Here is an 18,374-nt window from a genome sequence, read left to right as displayed (position 1 = left end):
TGTGGCCACCAAATAGACTGAGAAATGGGCCTTCTTTACATTGTAAAAGCAAAAATAAGGCCGTTTCCCTCACTTAATTTCAGCTGCGAACATGTGTAATATGTAAGTTAGATATTTTGCCACTCTACATGACTAGGAAAATGAAATGAATAAACACTAAAAAGTATAGGAATAGAAGGGCCTTTCCTAAAAATAATAAACAAACAGTATATATCTAAAACCATCAGCAAACATCATCTGCAATGGGGATAAACTAGAAGCCTTCCCAATAAGATCAGGAGTAAAACAAGGATGCCCATTATCACCTCTATTATTTGACATTGTACTAGAAACACTAGCAGTAGCAATTAGAGAAGAAAAAGAAATTGAAGGTATTAAAATTGGCATTGAGGAGACCAAGCTATCACTCTTTGCAGATTATATGATGATTTACTTAAAGAATCCTAGAGAATCAACCAAAAAGCTAGTCAAAATAACCAACAACTTTAGCAAAGTTGCAGGATACGAAATAAACCCACATAAGTTATCAGCATTTCTATATATCGCTAACCCATTTCAGCAGTAAGAATTAGAAAGAGAAATTCCATTCAAAATCACCCTAGACAATATAAAATAACTTAGGAATCTATCTGCCGAGACAAACACAGGAATTATATGAACACAACTACAAAACACTCTCCACACAGTTAAAACTAGATCTAAACAATTGGAAAAACATTGATTGCTCATGGGTTGGATGAGCTAACATAATACAAATGACAATCCTACCCAAATTAATTTACTTATTTAGCACCATATCCATTGAACTACCAAAAAAATTTCTTTACTGAATTAAAAAACCATAACTAAGTTCATTTGGAACAACAAAGGATCAAGGATATCCAGGGAAATAATGAAAAAAAAAATACAAAGGAAGGGGGCCTTGCAGTCCCAGATTTCAAACTATACTACAAAGCAGTGGTCATCAAAACAATTTGGTACTGGCTAGGAGACAGAAAGGAGGATCAGTGGAATAGATTTGGGGTAAGTGACCTCAGTAAGACAGTCTATGACCAACCCAAAGACCCCAGATTTTGTGACCAAAATCCACTATTTGATAAAAACTGCTGGGAAAATTGGAAGACAGTGTGGGAGAGGTTAGGTTTGGATCAACACCTCACACCCTATGCCAAGATAAACTCAGAATGGGTGAGTGACTTGAATATAAAGAAGGAAACTATAAGTAAATTAGGTGAACACAGAATAGTATACATGTCAGACCTTTGGGAAGGGAAAGATTTTAAAAACCAAGCAAGACTTAGAAAGAGTCACAAAATGTAAAATAAATAATTTTGACTACATCAAATTAAAAAGGTTTTGTACAAACAAAATCAATGTAACTAAAACCAGAAGGGAAGCAACAAATTGGGAAACAATCTTCATAACAAAAACCTCTGACAAAGATTTAATTACTCAAATTTACAAAGAGCTAAATCAATTGTACAAAAAATCAAACCATTCTCCAACTGATAGATGGGCTAGGGACATGAATAGGCAGTTTTCAGATAAAGAAATCAAAACTATCAATAAGCACATGAAAAAGTGTTCTAAATCTTTTATAATCAGAGAGATGCAAATCAAAACAACTCTGAGGTATCACCTCACACCTAGCAAATTGGCTAACATGACAGCAAAGGAAAGTAATGAATGCTGGAGGGGATGTGGCAAAGTAGGAACATTAATTCATTGCTGGTGGAGTTGTGAATTGATTCAGCCATTCTGGAGGGCAATTTGGAACTATGCCCAAAGGGCACTAAAAGACTGTCTGCCCTTTGATCCAGCCATAGCACTGCTGGGTTTGTACCCTAAAGAGATAATAAGGAAAAAAAGACTTGTACAAGAATATTCATAGCTGCACTCTTTGTGGTGGCCAAAAATTGGAAAATGAGGGGATGCCCTTCAATTGGGGAATGGCTGAACAAATTGTGGTGTATGTTGGTGATGGAATACTATTGTGCTCAAAGGAATAATAAAGTGGAGGAATTCCATGGAGACTGGAACAACCTCCAGGAAGTGATGCAGAGTGAAAGGAGCAGAACCAGGAAAACATTGTACACAGAGACTGATAAGCTGTGGTACAATCGTACGTAATGGACTTCTCCATTAGTGTCAATGCAATGTCCCTAAACAATCTGCAGGGATCTAGGAGAAAATCCACTATCCACAAGCAAAGGACAAACTGTGGGAGTAAAAACACCGAGAAAAGGCAACTGCTTGACTACAGGGGTTGAGGGCATATGATTGAGGAGAGACTCTAAATGAACACCCTAATGCAAATACCAACAACATGGAAAAGGGTTTGGATCAAGGACACATGTGATACCCAGTGGAATTGCACATCGGCTATGGGAGGGGTGGCGGGGGGGGGGGGAGAAGAAAAGAAAATGATCTTTGTTTCCAATGAATAATGTTTGGAAATGACCAAATAAAATAATGTTTAAAAGTAAAAAAAAAAGAAAATGAAACGAGTATTGGTTTTAGGGTTAAAAATAAATTTTTATGAGTAGGTAAATTTGAAAATATGAAATTGAAAATAATGAGGATCACTTGTAATGGTTATAATATTTTTTAAGAACCAAAATGTATGCAAAATAATTTTTTATTTTTATGTCAAAATGAAAATAAAAAGTTTTTGTTTATCATTTTTTCCCCAAGTTATACTTTATACTCCTTGAGGTTTCATAAAGTAGGAAATATGGCAAATGACAAGATTTGAGCTGACAAGGTATTTAATACTAAAAGAGGAACTTACATAACAGTGTGACTCTCTAGGCAAATCACATAATATCTTTGTGCCTCAGGGAAAAAAGGGGGGCTGAATTCCATGGCCTCTTGTTGAGCTTTAAATCTGTGGTCCTTTGAAACTTTGACACCATCTGCATAGTTCCTCCTGGATTGTGTGGGTAATATAAATAAGTGCACATAATTTAAATAGATTATTTTATATCCTTCAGCAAAGGCAACAAAAAAGGAATATGAGAATTACTTAAAGGCTTTAGAAAACAGACTCCCTAATGTACTATTTACTTTTTTTAAGTTTTGGAAATTTTTATTTAATTAATTAATTTAGAATCTTTTTCCATAGTTACATGATTCATGTTCTTTCCCTCCCCTCTTCCCATAGCCAACAAGAAAAATCTACTGGGTTTTACATGTGTCATTGATCTAGACCAATTTCCATATTATTGATATTTGTACTAGGGTGATAGTTTAGAGTCTACATCCCCAATCATATCCCCATCGACCCATGTGAGCAAGCAGTTGTTTTTCTTCTGTGTTTCTGCTCCCACAGTTCTTCCTCTGGATGTGGATAGCATTCTTTCTCATAAATTCCTCCAAATTGTTCTGGGTCATTGCATTGCTGCTAGTAGAGAAGTCTGTTACATTTAATTGTACCACAGTGTATCAGTCTCTGTGTACAATGTTCTTCTGGTACTGCTCCTTTCACTTTGCATCACTTCCTGGAGGTCATCCCAGTTCACATGGAATTCCTCCACTTTATTATTCCTTTGAGCACAATAGTATTCCATCACCAACATGTACCACAATTTGTTCAGCCATTCCTCCTTAATGTACTATTGATGGAGTGTGAATTGGACCATTTGGGAAAGCAATTTGAAAGTATGACCAAAAGTCACTAAACCTGTTACCCCTTCACCCAGCAAAACCAGAATGAGTCTTATTCCTCAAAGAGATTATAGAAAGAGGGCAAGGATCATGATCCAAATGTACAAAAATGTTGGTGGTAGCCTTTTTTTTGTTGTAGCAAAGAACTGAAAACAGAATAGATGCTCATCAATTGGAGGGTGCTTAAACAAATCATGACACGTAAGATATGATGGAATATTTTGTGCCACAAGATATTGGGAAAGACAGGAAACTTGAAAAGATTTTCATGAACTGATGCAGTGAGGTGAACAGAACCAGGAGGAATAATTTATATAACATTGTAAAGAAAAACAAATCTGAAAGAATTAAGAATATTGATCAATGACCAGTCAGAACTTTAGAAGACTGATGATGAATCATACTTCCCTTCTATTGTTTGAGAGGCGACAGACTATAATGGCAGAATAATACATACATTTTCATATGAGGCCAATGCATTGGGTTGTTTTTTTTTTTTGCTTGAGTCATCTTATTGTTGTAAGAGAAGTATTTTAGGGTTATAGGGGTGCTTTGGGCTCATTAGTGCAAAGATACCTGACTAAACTCTTATACATTCTATCACAATAATCATTTTACAATAAGGCACCCTCCCCCAGATTTCTATGCAAGACACTGATTTGTTACATACAAGTGTAGACCACTGTCTATGTCAGCTTTTCCCCTAGATATTGCTTAGTTTTGCTAAATAGTTTTTAAAAAATTAATTCCTTACCACACTTCATTTTGAAGATTGTAGTCATGTAAGTAAATTTACTGGGTTTTACTTGTTACAGATAAAAGACATTGGAACCAAACCAGTCAATGGAATGGCAGCTGTGAGGTATGTATTTCAGGAGATTCCTAGATGCCAGGGGCATGTTCTGAGTTTCATCTATAGGGGTGCAGGTAGATAAACTTAGCAGGGATGGTCACTTCTGAAGTGTCTGTAGCATGGGAAACAACAAGCATTTCCCTGGGAAATGAAAGGGCAGGAAGGGCAGCACTAAAAGGCAGGAGGTTGGCTTAGGATCATAGAAGAGAGAATTGGAAGACAACTTAAAGGTTGTATCATTCTGTCACCTTATATTGAAGGTGAGGAAACTGAGGCCCAAAGAGTTCAAATGGTTTACCCAAGATCACACAGACAGTAAGGAGATTTGACACAGACAGCAGAGATTTGATTGCAGCTCTCTTTTTTTTAATCCTTACTTTCCATTTTAGAATGATTACTGTCTGTGTATTGGTTCCAAGGCAGAAGAATGGTATGGGCTAGGCAATGAGGGTGAAGTGACTTGCCCAGGATCACACAGCTAGGAAATGGCTGAGGTCACATTTGAATTAGGACCTTCTATCTCCAGGGCTGCCTATCAATCCAGTGATCCACTTCACTGCCCCAGATTGTAGCTCTTTTGATGCTTAATCCAGTGCTGGTTTCTGCTACAATCCCTAATACTTCACTTATAAAAACCTGTAAGGTATGGACACAAGTATTATTACTCTCTCTTTTTTGTTGTTTCATTCATGTCTGATTCTTTATGACCCCATTTGGAGTTTTCTTGGCAGAGATACTAGTATGGTTTGCCATTTCCTTCTGCAGCTCATTTTACAGAGTAGGAAACTGAGGCAAACTGGGTGAAGTGATTTGTCCAAGATCACCTGGCTAGTAAGTGTCTGGGGCCAGATTTGAACTAACAAATATTCTGACTCCAGGCCCAGTACTTTATCCATTGTTCCAGCTAGTAGTAACCTCACTTTATATAGAAATGGAAACTCTAAGTGGTCCTTAAGAGACATCCATAGAAAGTATTTTTTGGTGGAATTTGAACCCAAGTCTCCTAACCCTTAAGTTCAATATTGCCTATTATGCTAAGCTACCATTCCCGATGAAGTGTCCCAGAGCGGTCATGACAGACTCCAGTGTTGGAGAGATTAGCCTCCCCATCCAGGAGGCCCCCTGTGCCCTGCTGCCCAAATCCTTCCTCCTTCAGTTTGTCTATTTTTGTATACTCACCAAAACGGGAAAGCAGCTGATAAGTATCCTGGAGAGATATATAAAAAACCTTTACCAGCACCAGAGAGTACCAGAGTTGAGAAAAGCACCTCAGAGGTCATCAAGTCCAACATCTACCCAAGGTTTGAACCTTTTTTATATGACTTCTTTGCACCGTGATGATCCAAGCTTTGCTTAAACCCCTTTGGCAAGGGGGAATTCACTAATTCCTCATGAACATCATCTTAGAAAACCTTTCTATTGGGAAATTTTTTTCTTGTGTCAGGCTGAAATGTTCCTTTTAAGTTCCATTTATTACCCTAGGACAGTCAGCATGGTGTTTGTGTGAGATTATATACATGGATCTACCTAAAATAAAATATGCTTCATATTTTCATGAAGCTCACAACCTATTAAGGGAACATGATACATGCACCAATAAAAATAATTCAAAATAATTTATGATTAGTAACTAAAAGAAGCACAAAAAAATGCAATGTAAAGTCCAATGGGGATGGCTAGGTGGCTCAATGGATAGAGTGATGGGCCTGGAGTCAGGAAGACTCATTTTCCTGAATTCAAATCTGGATGCAGACATACTAGCTGTGTGACACTAGTCAAGTCACTTCACTCTCTTTGCCTCATTTTCCTCATCTGTAAAATGAGCTGGAGAAGGAAATGGGAAACCACTCAGGTTCTTTGCTGAGAAAATCCCAAATGGAGTCAGGATGAGTTGTGCATGTCTGAAAGGACTGAACAACAACAAGAAAGTCCATTGAGGGTAGTAGGGATGAGATTGAAGACTGAAAATCTTCCTAGTAGGATTACATCAGAGGTATATTCCAGTCTTATTGATATATAGTGTATATGAAATTAAGTAGTGGTTTTAAGAATATAAAGATAGAATTTTTGCAAGAATATGGAGGAACTTGAATTTTCATAGGAGTCATTTGAAGGGAGTTGAACAGAGAAGGAATGTGCTGATGAAGCTGATGAAATTGGAAACAGAAAAATGGGTTGGGAGGCTATTGTAACAATCCAGTTAAGTGGTAATGAAGGCATGAACTAAAAGAGTGGCAATGAGAATAAAGAAGAGTGTATAAAAATGAGAGATATTTCAGAAGCAGAAATCACAAAGGACTTTAAAACATAATTATATGGGCAGGAGATTGAGGGAGTGGGGAGTGGACAGAGAATGTACTACAGAAAAGACCAAGGAAACAAACATTTGTTAATGTTTTACTATTGCCTAACCTATATTAAAGCACTTGACAAATATTACATCCTTTATCCTCATAAGAACCCTGGGAAGTAGGTGCTATTGTTCTCCTCATGTTACAGCAAACCTCTAAGTTCTTTTCTCCCTGCATGAAATTATCATGTTTCATCCTGTGCTTGAGCAACTGATTTAAAAAACCAACAACAAATCTAAACGCAGGGTTCTATTACATGTATCCTTATTTAAATTTCATCTTATTAGATATAGCTTACTGCATTTCCAACTGTCAGTCTCGTTGGAGTTCAAATCTGTTACTCAATATACCAGCTATATGCTAAGTAGCCAGATTGCATAGTGGATAGAACCTTAAACTTGGATTAAGGGAGATCTGAGTTCAAATCCAGTTTCAGACATGCAGTAGTTTTGTGACCCTTAACTTTAAAAAGGGAATAATAACAACATACACTTCACAGGGTTAATAAAAATCCATTTGTGCAGTGCCTTGTATCTAGTAGGCAATTGATAAATGCTTATTCCCTTACTTTAGCCTTTCTTTTTCCATCTAAGACTCATATTAGCCACCAGTTTTGTAACTGGCATTGGCTACTTCAAATCATTAATAAAATATTGAACAGAAGAGGACCAAGGACTGAACATGACAGCTGGCCATTGAAGACCTCCCTTTGGGTTGTTCAATATACCAACACTGTCGGTTCAATGGGTTCTGAAATCTACCAAGATATAACTTGTGCGCTGTCATCCATCTTAAATTTCTTCATCTTGTTCACAAGAATATCATGAAACTTTTTGTACAATCCTTTGCTGAAAACAAGGCATAATAGATTATAGCTTCCTTGTGTCCTCTTAGTCTAGTAATCCTGTCCAAAATGCAGAGCAACTATCAATGGCAATCAGTGGATTGAGTGCTGGGCTTGGAGTCAGGAAGGTTTGAACCTTAGTTCAAATCCAGGCTGAGACATTTACTAGCTGTACGACCCTGTGCCAAGTCACTAGATCTTTGCCTCAGTTTCCATAACTGTAAAATGGGGATACTAATAGCACCTAATTCCAAGAATGGTTGTGAGGATCAAAGGGGGTAATTGTTTAGCACAGTATTTGGCATGTAGCAGGTATTTAACAAATGCTTTTTTCCTTCATTTTAAAAAATGTAAATGAGACTACTTTGGCATCACTTATTCTTGATGAATGAGATGATCACAAATTCTATTTCTGTGTCAGTGAGAATCTTTCTGGTACCATAATTTCACTGCTTCTCTCCCCATCTTCAGGTTTGTGAACACTTTGGGCAAGGAAGTGAATATCTCCCTGGGCGAAGACAACTTTCTCACTGTTGGTGGAAACTATAATGTCTCTGCTTACATAACTTTGGAAAGGGGAGAGTAAGTAGATTAACCTCATGGGTTCTGAGGGGTGGGATATTTGTAAAGTGCTTCATTGGTTATACTGTATGACCAACTCCCAATTTTCCAGGCAGTTGCTTACTCTGTTCATTGTCACTCACAATTATGGGAATACTGTTCTTCCTGGATTATAGAGTTTGGCTCTTCTAATCCTATATTTTCCTCTTCCCCTACCCCTTAGATATTATCATGTATTGTGCAGTACAGATGATGAGGAATTCTTCCTAGACCTGGGTCTGCTTGACTTTGGTGCAGTCTATACAGTCTTCATTGTTGAGGTGAGCTGCCATCTTTCTAGTAACTAGGGAATTGGATGTGGAAGACAAAATTGGCCCTTGAATCATATAAATATATAATTTATAATATATATATATATAAATATATATAATATATAAATAAAATATATATATATATATAAATATATAATTTATAAATAAATAAAGAGATGCCAGGAAGCTAAGGTTGAAGGCAGAAGGCACAGCTAGGCATCTTCACCCAACTTTTCTGTCCTCTGTCCCCTGCCAAGAGATTATATAGGGTGATGAAAAGTAAAGACAAAGTCTGGACAGAGAGAGAAATGGAAACCCTATAAAAGATGGCCTTCCTAAGCCTACAACACATTTTCCTGACAATACAGCAATATTAAGAGAAGGTATCAAAGGTCACACTTTTAATTGCCTGGGTTGCTCTCTTTTCTTTTTTCCCTTCAGGAGTAAGGCAAATGAACAAATGTTCTTGGTTGTCTTCTTGGAATGAAGTTGTGGACAGGGGACCAAAGTAGAAAGCAGGGTCCAAAAAAAGTAGGACAAATATCTTAGACCCCATATTGTGTCTGTGATTTTTTTCTTTTATTCGGAGGAGTAAAGGATGGGCAAGATTCCCCATTATCCTTTACTGTCATCCAGGGAGGCAATGTTAAAATATTAAATTAGGAGAGACTTGGCTTTAAATCCTATCTCTGCTGCTTTCTATTCTGAGACCTTGAACAAATTTTTTTCTCTGATCTCTGTACATCAGTTTCCTCATCTATAGAAGAGGGCATTGGACAAAATGATCTATGACAAACCTTTCAGCTTAGAAAATCTAAAGAAAAAGAAGTGTGGGGGCATCATAAAAAATAAAGCTAGGCTCCTAACCATAACCAGAGCAATAGCAATAGGATGGCACTGCTGATATAGCTTTCCATCAATATACCTGGAGAGGCATCAGGGATTAGTGGGAAGAACAATGGATTGGGATTCTAGATTCACTTGAGTTTGAGTCCCAGCTTGGATATGTTCCCTGGAAGCTTCATTCTACAAGAATAGAAAATAGAGGATTGGAGTTGATCTGGTCATTCATTTTCCTCTATTCCTGACAAATTGTTGTTTCACCTACATTGAACACATTAAAAACTACATTAATTTAATGAAACAAAAACATGAATTTTAGTGAAAGAAGGAAATGTAATGTAGTAGCTCTTATATTTTCTAGTGTTGCCAAATGCTTTCTCTCATCTGGAAGTGATCCTGGAGGAGAAGATATCTGATGAATTCAAAATTATCTCATCTAAAAAGCTATCAGAAAGCAGTATCTGTTGCTGGCAGATGAGTGTGTGTTATTGGGATAGTTACCCGATGCATTTTCCTGTCTCCTTTTTTATAGAAGTCTGGACAGAGCCCTCGGGCTTGGAAAACCAAGAACATTCCAGCCAACAAGGTGTCTATCTTGTGGCAGATGCCACAATATGTGCTTATCACAGCTGGGGAGGTCATGTTTTCTGTCACCAGCTTTGAATTCACTTACACTGAGGTAAGCCTTTGTAGCAGCTGACTTGGGGGACCTGAAAGGGATGAATTGGGAATTCAGAGCCAGTGAGTTTGAGACTTGAAACTTCCTTAACTGAGTGCCCCTTCCCTGAGACCCTGCACAGAAAGCCAGCTCTGTAAGCAGAGATGCTTTAATGCAGCCTACGGGGTCTGGCTTTGGGGGAAGCAGGGTGGTCTGAGGCCAAAATAGCAAGGCGGTCGTGTGTCCATTCTCTTTGAGACACAGACCCCAAGGAGCCCTTGTTCATTACATTTTCTTGTGTCCTTTCCAGTCTCCTCCCAGCATGAAGTCATTGCTGCAAGCAGCCCGATTGCTGACAGTCTACATAGGAAACTTAATTGTGGTCATCGTGGCAAGGTCTGTTTTTCTGAAACAGGTACGATCCCAAGTTCTGGGTCATGAGTCTTTTGGTTAAAATTATAATGTTGAGGCTGGATCAGTGGATCAAGACCGAGGCCTAGAGATAGGAGTTTCTGGGTTCAAATATGGCCTCAGAAATTACCTGGATGTGAGATTCTAGACAAGTCATTTAAACCACATTTTCGTGCCCTTCCAGTACATGGTACTGACTCTAAGATGGCAGGTCAGGGTTGAAAAGAAATTATATTGTTGCTCTTTGATGCTTAAGCCTCAGCAGGTTTTTAATTCTGCCACTTAAATTGTGCACAGTGTGATGTGTGGTCTTCCATGGGCTCTCCTAGTTAGATGAGCTTACCTAGGCAAAATGTGCTGGGTGGTATCGGGATGTTGATATAGAATAGAAAGATTGCTCCATCCATACATTGTCATCACTCAGTTACTGGAGGGGAAATGGCTCTGCAACTGAGAGGCAAGAGAACTTTCTCACGAGATGGAGGTCAATTTGTTTCCCCCCACCCCACCCTGTGAGCAGTTGCAAAAATGCAAAACTCTTGCCCTGTCTCTTACTGTTCACTTGTAGCCTAATAAGATAGAATTCATGATTTTATTATCATAATCCTGTGAGGTAGGAAGTATAAGCATCTTCATTTTACAGATGATGAAGCTTGGGCACAGAGAGGTAACATCCAAGTGACTTATCTAAGGTCACACATTTTTACTGATTTTAATTTAGGTTTTCTGACTCCAAATACCATACTTTTTCTCCTTAGACTATATTACTTTCCACTATGCCATGTTCTTGGATGTGTCTAGTCCTATCTTCTCTCTAGCCGCTCTCCAAACCTTAGTATGTAAAATAGAAGATTGTCAAATTCACTATATATTCATACATATATAATTTGGGTTAGGGACAAAGCTGAAGAAGGAGATTGTTTTGTTGAAGGGTTTATTAAAGGATCGTGGACATTGTCTTATTCTTTTTTTTTTTAAACCCTTACCTTCCGCCTTGGAGTCAATACTCTGTATCGGCTCCAAGGTAGAAGAGTGGTAAGGGCATTATTCTTTTTTTAATGTAAATTTTATTTTATTTTTAAAAAATATTTGCCCATGGTTACAGGATTCATGTTCTCTCTCTCCCCCCCAGAGCTGACAAGCAATTCCAATTCCACTGAGTTATACATGAATTATCTCATTCTTGTTCCACAGGGGAGAAAGAGGGGATAAAAGTGTTCTCAACAACTAATAATTCTATAGAGTCAGCAGAGCCATGAAATACAAGCATGGAAATGTAGAGTCTGGGGCTGGACTCTAGGGTTCTCATACCTCTTCTTCTGCCCATGACTAATGGATCCAGATAAGCAGTCTGCTCCCACTGTGTCCATTCTTAAGGATAAAAAATAGGAACACTGGGGTGATAGCATTAGATGTCTTTGTGATAGCATAGGACAGAATCCAAGAAGCAGGGGGTTCCAGTTTCTCCAGTCCTATGGCTCTACCATGAATTTCTCCCTGATCTTAGAAACCTCCACAAAAAGAACTTAGACAACTTTTCCCCCTCACCTTCTCCGTTATCTAAAATGAGCAACCCTCACCATCATGCGGTTTGTTATATCTAAATCAGGTGCCTCCAAAATTACTTTTTATCTCATTTTCTCTTATTTGGAACTTAGTGGAGGCAACTAATATTCCATGGATTTTTTTTTCTGAGACTTTATAGATCTTTTTATCTTCCTAATGTCCCTGTGAGAGGGAGGGGCACATATTTGCTCATGAAAAAAACTGGGGCAGGTCCAGAAAAACATCATGGCTTATTAGAGGTGCAGTGCCCTTGTAGTAGAATGGTGGCACAATGGAGCAGGAAGCCAGAAACCCTGTTGATGGAGAAGAGCTGGTGTCCTTTTAACACAGGTATTTCCTGTCAGGGGAACAAGCTTTGAGAACTGTTTACTTTTTCAAAAATCTCTTAAGTTTTTATTACAAACTTAAGCAGGAAATAAAATGGACATTTGAGGGTTGCAGATCTCTGTCCTGTACAGCTATGAACACCATTCTCATCAAATCTTCCCTGTGGTTTCTGGGTTGGAATTCTTGGAATTGTTCTTTTCCTTGACCTCTACTTGGGTTCCTATGGAGTCCAGATGAGAACTGGCTTATTTCCTGGGCTTTTCCAATTTTCTTAATCACTCTTCCCATGTACCCATGGCTGTACCCTCTAACCAATTGCTGTCCTTCTCTTTTCTCAGTGGGTTGAATTCATCTTCTTTTCTGGCCTCCTGTTTGTCGTCTGCTTCGTCTTCTCCATTATGGGCTACTACTATATTCCCTTAAATCAGGGAAAGCAGAAAAGCCACAAGGAATTTCCCGATGGAGAACCTGGCGATCTTCTTGCGTCCCAGCAGCTCTAACAGCCCTATTCTCCAGACCCAATCCCTTATTCTGTCAGTCTCGTGCAACATTCCTAGAGGGAAACCGTCTCCCTCCAGCTGAAGGCTCCGCACAGCCTTCTCTCTGCCAGTGGCATGAGAGGGAATCAGCTCCCATAGAGGGATGAACATCAGGGCTTCCAGAAGGGAGCATTCACACAAGCCTGAAGAGTCAGCTGGATTTGTCTTCACTTCTTTGTATAACTCCGGTCAAGGCCCTGGCCATTCTGTGACTGGGTCTTCTTGTTTATATGATAAGTACAATATGTGGCTGAATTTTGAGCAGATAATGACTGCTTTGCTGTCCAAAGGAACATGAAGAGCATAATAAAGTGCCCATTAATGGGTTTGTAACTGGCTCTAGAGATTTGGGGAGTTGGGAGGTGGGGGAGGGAAGGGACTCAAACACAGATAAAAAGGGACACTTTCATGTATATTTGTCCTTTGCTAAGAGGTCGTCGTTGTTGTTGTTGGGAACAGTCCTAGAAAACATCGAAATTTATTACTTTCACCAGGTAAGTAGCAAGTACTGTGTGCCTAAAGTTGGGTTTTAGGCCCTTTGGGAATACAAAGTAGGACAGAAGGCTTGGCCTCTGGGAGCTTATAATCTAGCTGAGTATTCAAAACAACATGGATGTATGATTTTTGCCAAGACTTTCTATGCTTGGGTTTGTTTTTTCTGGTTATGGCTAGGTGAACTCATTGGTCAGGCCTCTTTAAAAAGGAAATAGTAAAACATAGAATATATAAGCCAAATTATGGTTTTCATTTTTTAGAAAAATGTATTAGAATAAGTATCAACTCACTAACTTCTAGCATTTGCATGAAAAATTTAAAAGATATAATTTAGAGTAAGATTAAAATTATATATTAATTGTACTTTTCTCCCCAAACTCTTGACCATGACTGTCTCTAAAAGGAAGTCTAAATAAAAACATTTTGGGGACTAAAAGATTCAACAGCAGAGTTCCACAGGACATAATTTCAGAAATGCTGATTTAGAGAGCCATGCAGAGATTGGCCATTTGTGCAGTAGGAATTCAAAGAAGGGAACGATGAATTATGTATTTGAGTAGCCAGAGCAGTCTTCTTGAAAGAGGTGGGATTTAGACTAAAACCACTCTTGGGGCTAACTCTACAGAGACACATCAATGGTTTGATGTCAAAATCTTCAAATAATGGGAAAATGATTATATAAAGGCTCAGGTTCCTTTTGGAGATACCTATAGTGTGAATAAGTGTGTGTATGTGTATGTTTATATATTGTGTGTATGTATATATGTGTGCATGTATATATATTTATATATGAGATATACATATGCATATATAGTATATTATACTTAGGTTTGGAGTTTACTGGATTCATAAACTCATTGTTGGCTCCTCAAGGATCCTGTTTCTCAATCTATTGAAGTCAGATTAGGAGTGCGAAGGAAATAATTTGGATATAAGGGGGAAACAACTCATACTATTTCCCTGATATTAGCTAGGAAAGTTCTCTTTGAACTCCATCCAGATTTCTCAAATGGCATCCTCCAGTTTCCAAATTCTCAAACAATGGAAGCACAAGAAAATGCTGGAATGAATATAGTGGCTCCAGGAAAAAGCATGTTCAAATGAAAAGACCACTGGCACAAGAGTCGAGAGAGTTGGTCTTTTTTTTTTTAAACAACTTTTTTACCACTGACCAGCACTGTAATTTTAGGTAAGTAATTTAGTACCTCAGTTTTCACATCTGTCAAGTGGAGACAGTGATGTTAGCCCCATCTACAGAAAAGCCATTGTTCATACATCTCCCCACTTCCCCTGCCCAAACAGGCCACCATCACTACTCTGAAAGTTCTTGAGTTTTATTTCCCATCCTTTCTGCTACCCTCTGTTATCCAGTCTCTCATGTTCTTTCAATTCTTTCTCAGTAATCTCTTTTGAATTGGTCCTCATTGCCATTCCTACTAGGGCCAGACTCACATGACCACATGCCTGGACCCTTATGCTCAGAAGAGCATCTTACATGGTTTCCCTCCTCCCAGTTGCTCACCATTCCAGTCCAATTAACCCTGGAACATTTGTGTTCTTCCCCTCTATTCACACTTCAGGCTTTTATTCAAGCTACACCTATTCTAGGAAGCTTCTAATTTATTAGCTAAATTCTAATTCTCATTGTTCTTTTCTTGAACACTCAGGAACTGAGGCAAACAGCGTTAAGTGACTTGCAGAGGTTCACTTGGCTAATAAGTGTCCGAAGCCGAATTTGAACTCAGGAAAATAAGTCTTCCTGATTCTAGGTCAAGCTCTCTACCTAGCTGGCACATAGTAGCCCCTTAATAAATATTTATTACCTTGACTTGTTGACTTATCTGCAAATACCACATTTTTTTTTCCTGGATGTAAATGAATTAATATTGCTTGATAGAATGTATGCATTTGTAGGTAGCTTATATTGGTATAGTGAAGCCTTTTTCTCTTAACATAAGAATCTCTGTAAAAGTTTTCCACCTGTCCTGAAGTGGAAACTAAATCAGCTAACTTATATAAAATCCAATGAGAAAGCAAAGCAAAGGAGCCATTGTTCTCCACTGGGAAGAAAACCCCAAGGCCATCCCCTTTGTCAGTGATCAAATTAGAGTGGAGAAAAATTCCTTAGGATACTTTATTTTCCCTCTTACATTGAACTATTTTGTGCTTCCATTCCTAAACCAAATGGAAGATACCTCCCTGTTTCAAAAGCTGTGATAATGCTCAGCTCAACCCAAAAGATGGCGCTAGGGAGAATGAACCCTGAATACCACTTTCAACATTGCATTCAGTTGATCACAGGGAACTAGAAAAATCCAAACAGCTTTGTGTCATATGGGATACATTGTGTGTGTAAAGGGAGAGCATATGAGATATCTTCTGTCCCCTAATCATCCTTCACCCTTCTAATCTTCCCATCCCCACCCCTATGCCCCCAAGTAAGCTGGCATTAGCCCATGTGAAAAGTTATTTTTGGTTTTGTAATTCCTTCAGAAACACCTGGAGTTACCCTTCTCCACTAGCCCTTGGGGAATTCTTGTCCCCCCCCACCTTTTCTGACTGAGCAGAGACTTTGTACAAACCTTTACCCTCTTAGATAGGAGGTAAAGACAATTTGAGAGACAGATCTGAACAGAATTTCATCTCACTTCCATCTGTGATACTTCCAAAGTATCCTAAGCTCAAAAGATATAATCTTTTTTTTTTTAAACCCTTACCTTCCGTCTTAGAGTCAATACTGTGTATTGGCTCCAAGGCAGAAGAGTGGTAAGGGCTAGTCAATGGGGGTCAAGTGACTTGCCCAGGGTCACACAGCTGGGAAGTGTCTGAGGTCAGATTTGAACCTAGGACCTCCCATCTCTAGGCCTGACTCTCAATCCACTGAGCTACCCAGCTGCCCCCCAAAAGATATAATCTAACCAGAGAAGGTGAGAACTAAAGAATGGGCAGTCCTGGAGAAAAGCTTCTGTTGTGATTGGTAGACATGAAAATTTAGAGGAGGAGACACAAGAGTGAAAGGTCTATAAAAGAGGATGAAAAGTTCAGTTTGGGGGATTTGGACATTCAGACATATATTCAGGACAGGTGGAAAACTTTTACAGAGATTCTTATGTTAAGAGAAAAGGGCTTCACTATACCAATATAAGACTTCTACTGCCCTCAAAGAATATCCTTCAATAAACCACTGGTTGGCAAGTTTTATTCATGTAGCCTGTTTCTCCTGTGAATATAATTCTGAATATGATTAAAATTCCAGCGGGTCTGTGTATGATCCTATCTCTACTGGCTTTGTGTCATTTATTAGCCCAGCCATATTTTTCAGATACTAGCGAGGATCACCAGAACTTAAAAGGCAATAATTACACATGCGCTGAAAATACTCTTGCAGATGTTTTTTCAAGAGATTGATTCAAACCCACCCTGAGTGGTCCCTGAGCCTCTGTAAGCTGTCTTCCATCATTATAGAAGTCATCCTGATCTACATTCCAAACTGTTGGTGAATGTCTCCTGTTGCTAGAAGCTTCTCCCTTATTACTCAATCCTCGAGACTCCCTCACCCATTTCTTAAAATACTATAAAAGCCTGTTAATTCTTTTTGAACTTGACCCTTATTCCAAGTGCTGATTCATATGTCTTATTTTCTCTCAAGGAATAAACATCTTTATTGGAGACTTTGCTGTTTGGTTTTATTTAGAGTTAACAGATATAACATTACTGCTTTCTGGTTTTCAAAGTTAATAGTAATTGGTGGCAGATAGTAAAAGCCACTCCCGCTCTCCAAGATCCAACAAAGGTCTTTTGTGACTCAAGTCAGTTTGGGTTCTGCAGACAGCAGTGAGAGCCCTTTCCCTTTTCTGATTTCCTTGAGCTCTCTTTTTCCCTTGAAAGAGTGACCTCCATGACTGAAGAGAGGACCTGTCTGTCTGTTCTAGGAAAGCTCTTGGCTTCAAAACAATGTGTTATTTTAGTTATTTTAACTATGGGAAATCAGGCTTGCAAAAAAAAGTTGCCAAAGAACATGGTAGCAGGGGATATGTTTTTGGTTCATTGTACCTAAACTAGTAAGTATCCAATAATTGGCAGCATATTACTAAAGAAGATACCCTACACTGTTGGTCAACAGGGGGTACATTTGATTGTAATAAAATTAATTTTAAGAAAACTCTAGGCCAGGTAGTGTGAATTTTAAAACTACTCCACCCTACTCAGACCATACATTAGAAGATCTGATTTAGCTACTTTCTGATTGCAACAATGAAGACACTCTTTAACAGAATCAGGAATGTCTTGTAGTACATTACATTACTCTACCCTACTTAGACATACTTTAGGGGAAGATAAAGTTGTAATCTCCTGATTGAACAATGAAGGTACATAGTTCTCACCTTATAGTAAAGCTAGAACTATTGAGCTAAGTCTATATTTAGAACTGAATACAAAAAGGTGTTAAGTACCTATAAAGGTTAAAATAATCACTAAAAGGTCAAGTAACTAACAAAAGGTGAACTTAACAAAGAAGTGTGAAGTAGTTCAAAAGATATAATCTAACCAGAGAAGGTGAGAACTAAAGAATGGGAAGTCCTGGAGAAAAGTGTCTGCTGTGATTGGTAGACATGAAAATTTAGATGCCTCTCTGGAACTAATCTCTCCAGAAACCAGGAAAGGAAAGCCAGATACTCACTCACCCAAGAGCCAGTTCAAGAGCCAATGTCCCAAGTTGAAGCCAAGGTCCAAGTCCAAAGTCACCACCAAGAGGCAGGTCACCAGTGGAAGCTCCAAGCCAAAGATTCAAGCCAAAAACCACTTGGACAGGAAGTTCAAGCCTTTTTATAATCCTTTCCCCACATCACTTCTTGTACCTTCCCCCTCTTCACAGGGGCCAATCACAGCTTTCAAATGGCCTAGCACTGCCCAGGGGGGCAATGGTCTGTGGGATCCACCTCTCTTTC

At 38.6% G+C, this 18,374-nt stretch overlaps 1 protein-coding gene across 4 annotated transcripts in view; it reads left to right on the top strand.

Moving 5' to 3' along the window:
- The window catches only part of LOC100017669 (solute carrier family 15 member 2-like), a 93,145-nt gene extending 79,877 nt beyond the window's left edge, over window positions 1–13,268 (top strand). For all 4 annotated transcript variants that reach the window (XM_016433492.2, XM_016433490.2, XM_007494022.3 and 1 more), the window contains 6 exons: window positions 4,482–4,528; window positions 8,186–8,296; window positions 8,499–8,595; window positions 9,962–10,108; window positions 10,398–10,502; window positions 12,730–13,268. In XM_016433492.2, coding sequence (XP_016288978.1) covers window positions 4,482–4,528; window positions 8,186–8,296; window positions 8,499–8,595; window positions 9,962–10,108; window positions 10,398–10,502; window positions 12,730–12,891 — 669 coding nt within the window. In that variant the 3' untranslated portion in view covers window positions 12,892–13,268. The remainder of the gene's footprint in view (window positions 1–4,481; window positions 4,529–8,185; window positions 8,297–8,498; window positions 8,596–9,961; window positions 10,109–10,397; window positions 10,503–12,729) is intronic.
- Window positions 13,269–18,374: the final 5,106 nt, after the last annotated feature.

Source organism: Monodelphis domestica, chromosome 4, assembly GCF_027887165.1.
Source record: "Monodelphis domestica isolate mMonDom1 chromosome 4, mMonDom1.pri, whole genome shotgun sequence".
Taxonomy (NCBI): domain Eukaryota; kingdom Metazoa; phylum Chordata; class Mammalia; order Didelphimorphia; family Didelphidae; genus Monodelphis; species Monodelphis domestica.
Note: the sequence above shows the minus strand (reverse complement) of the source record. Positions and strands in the feature narration are given on the sequence as shown.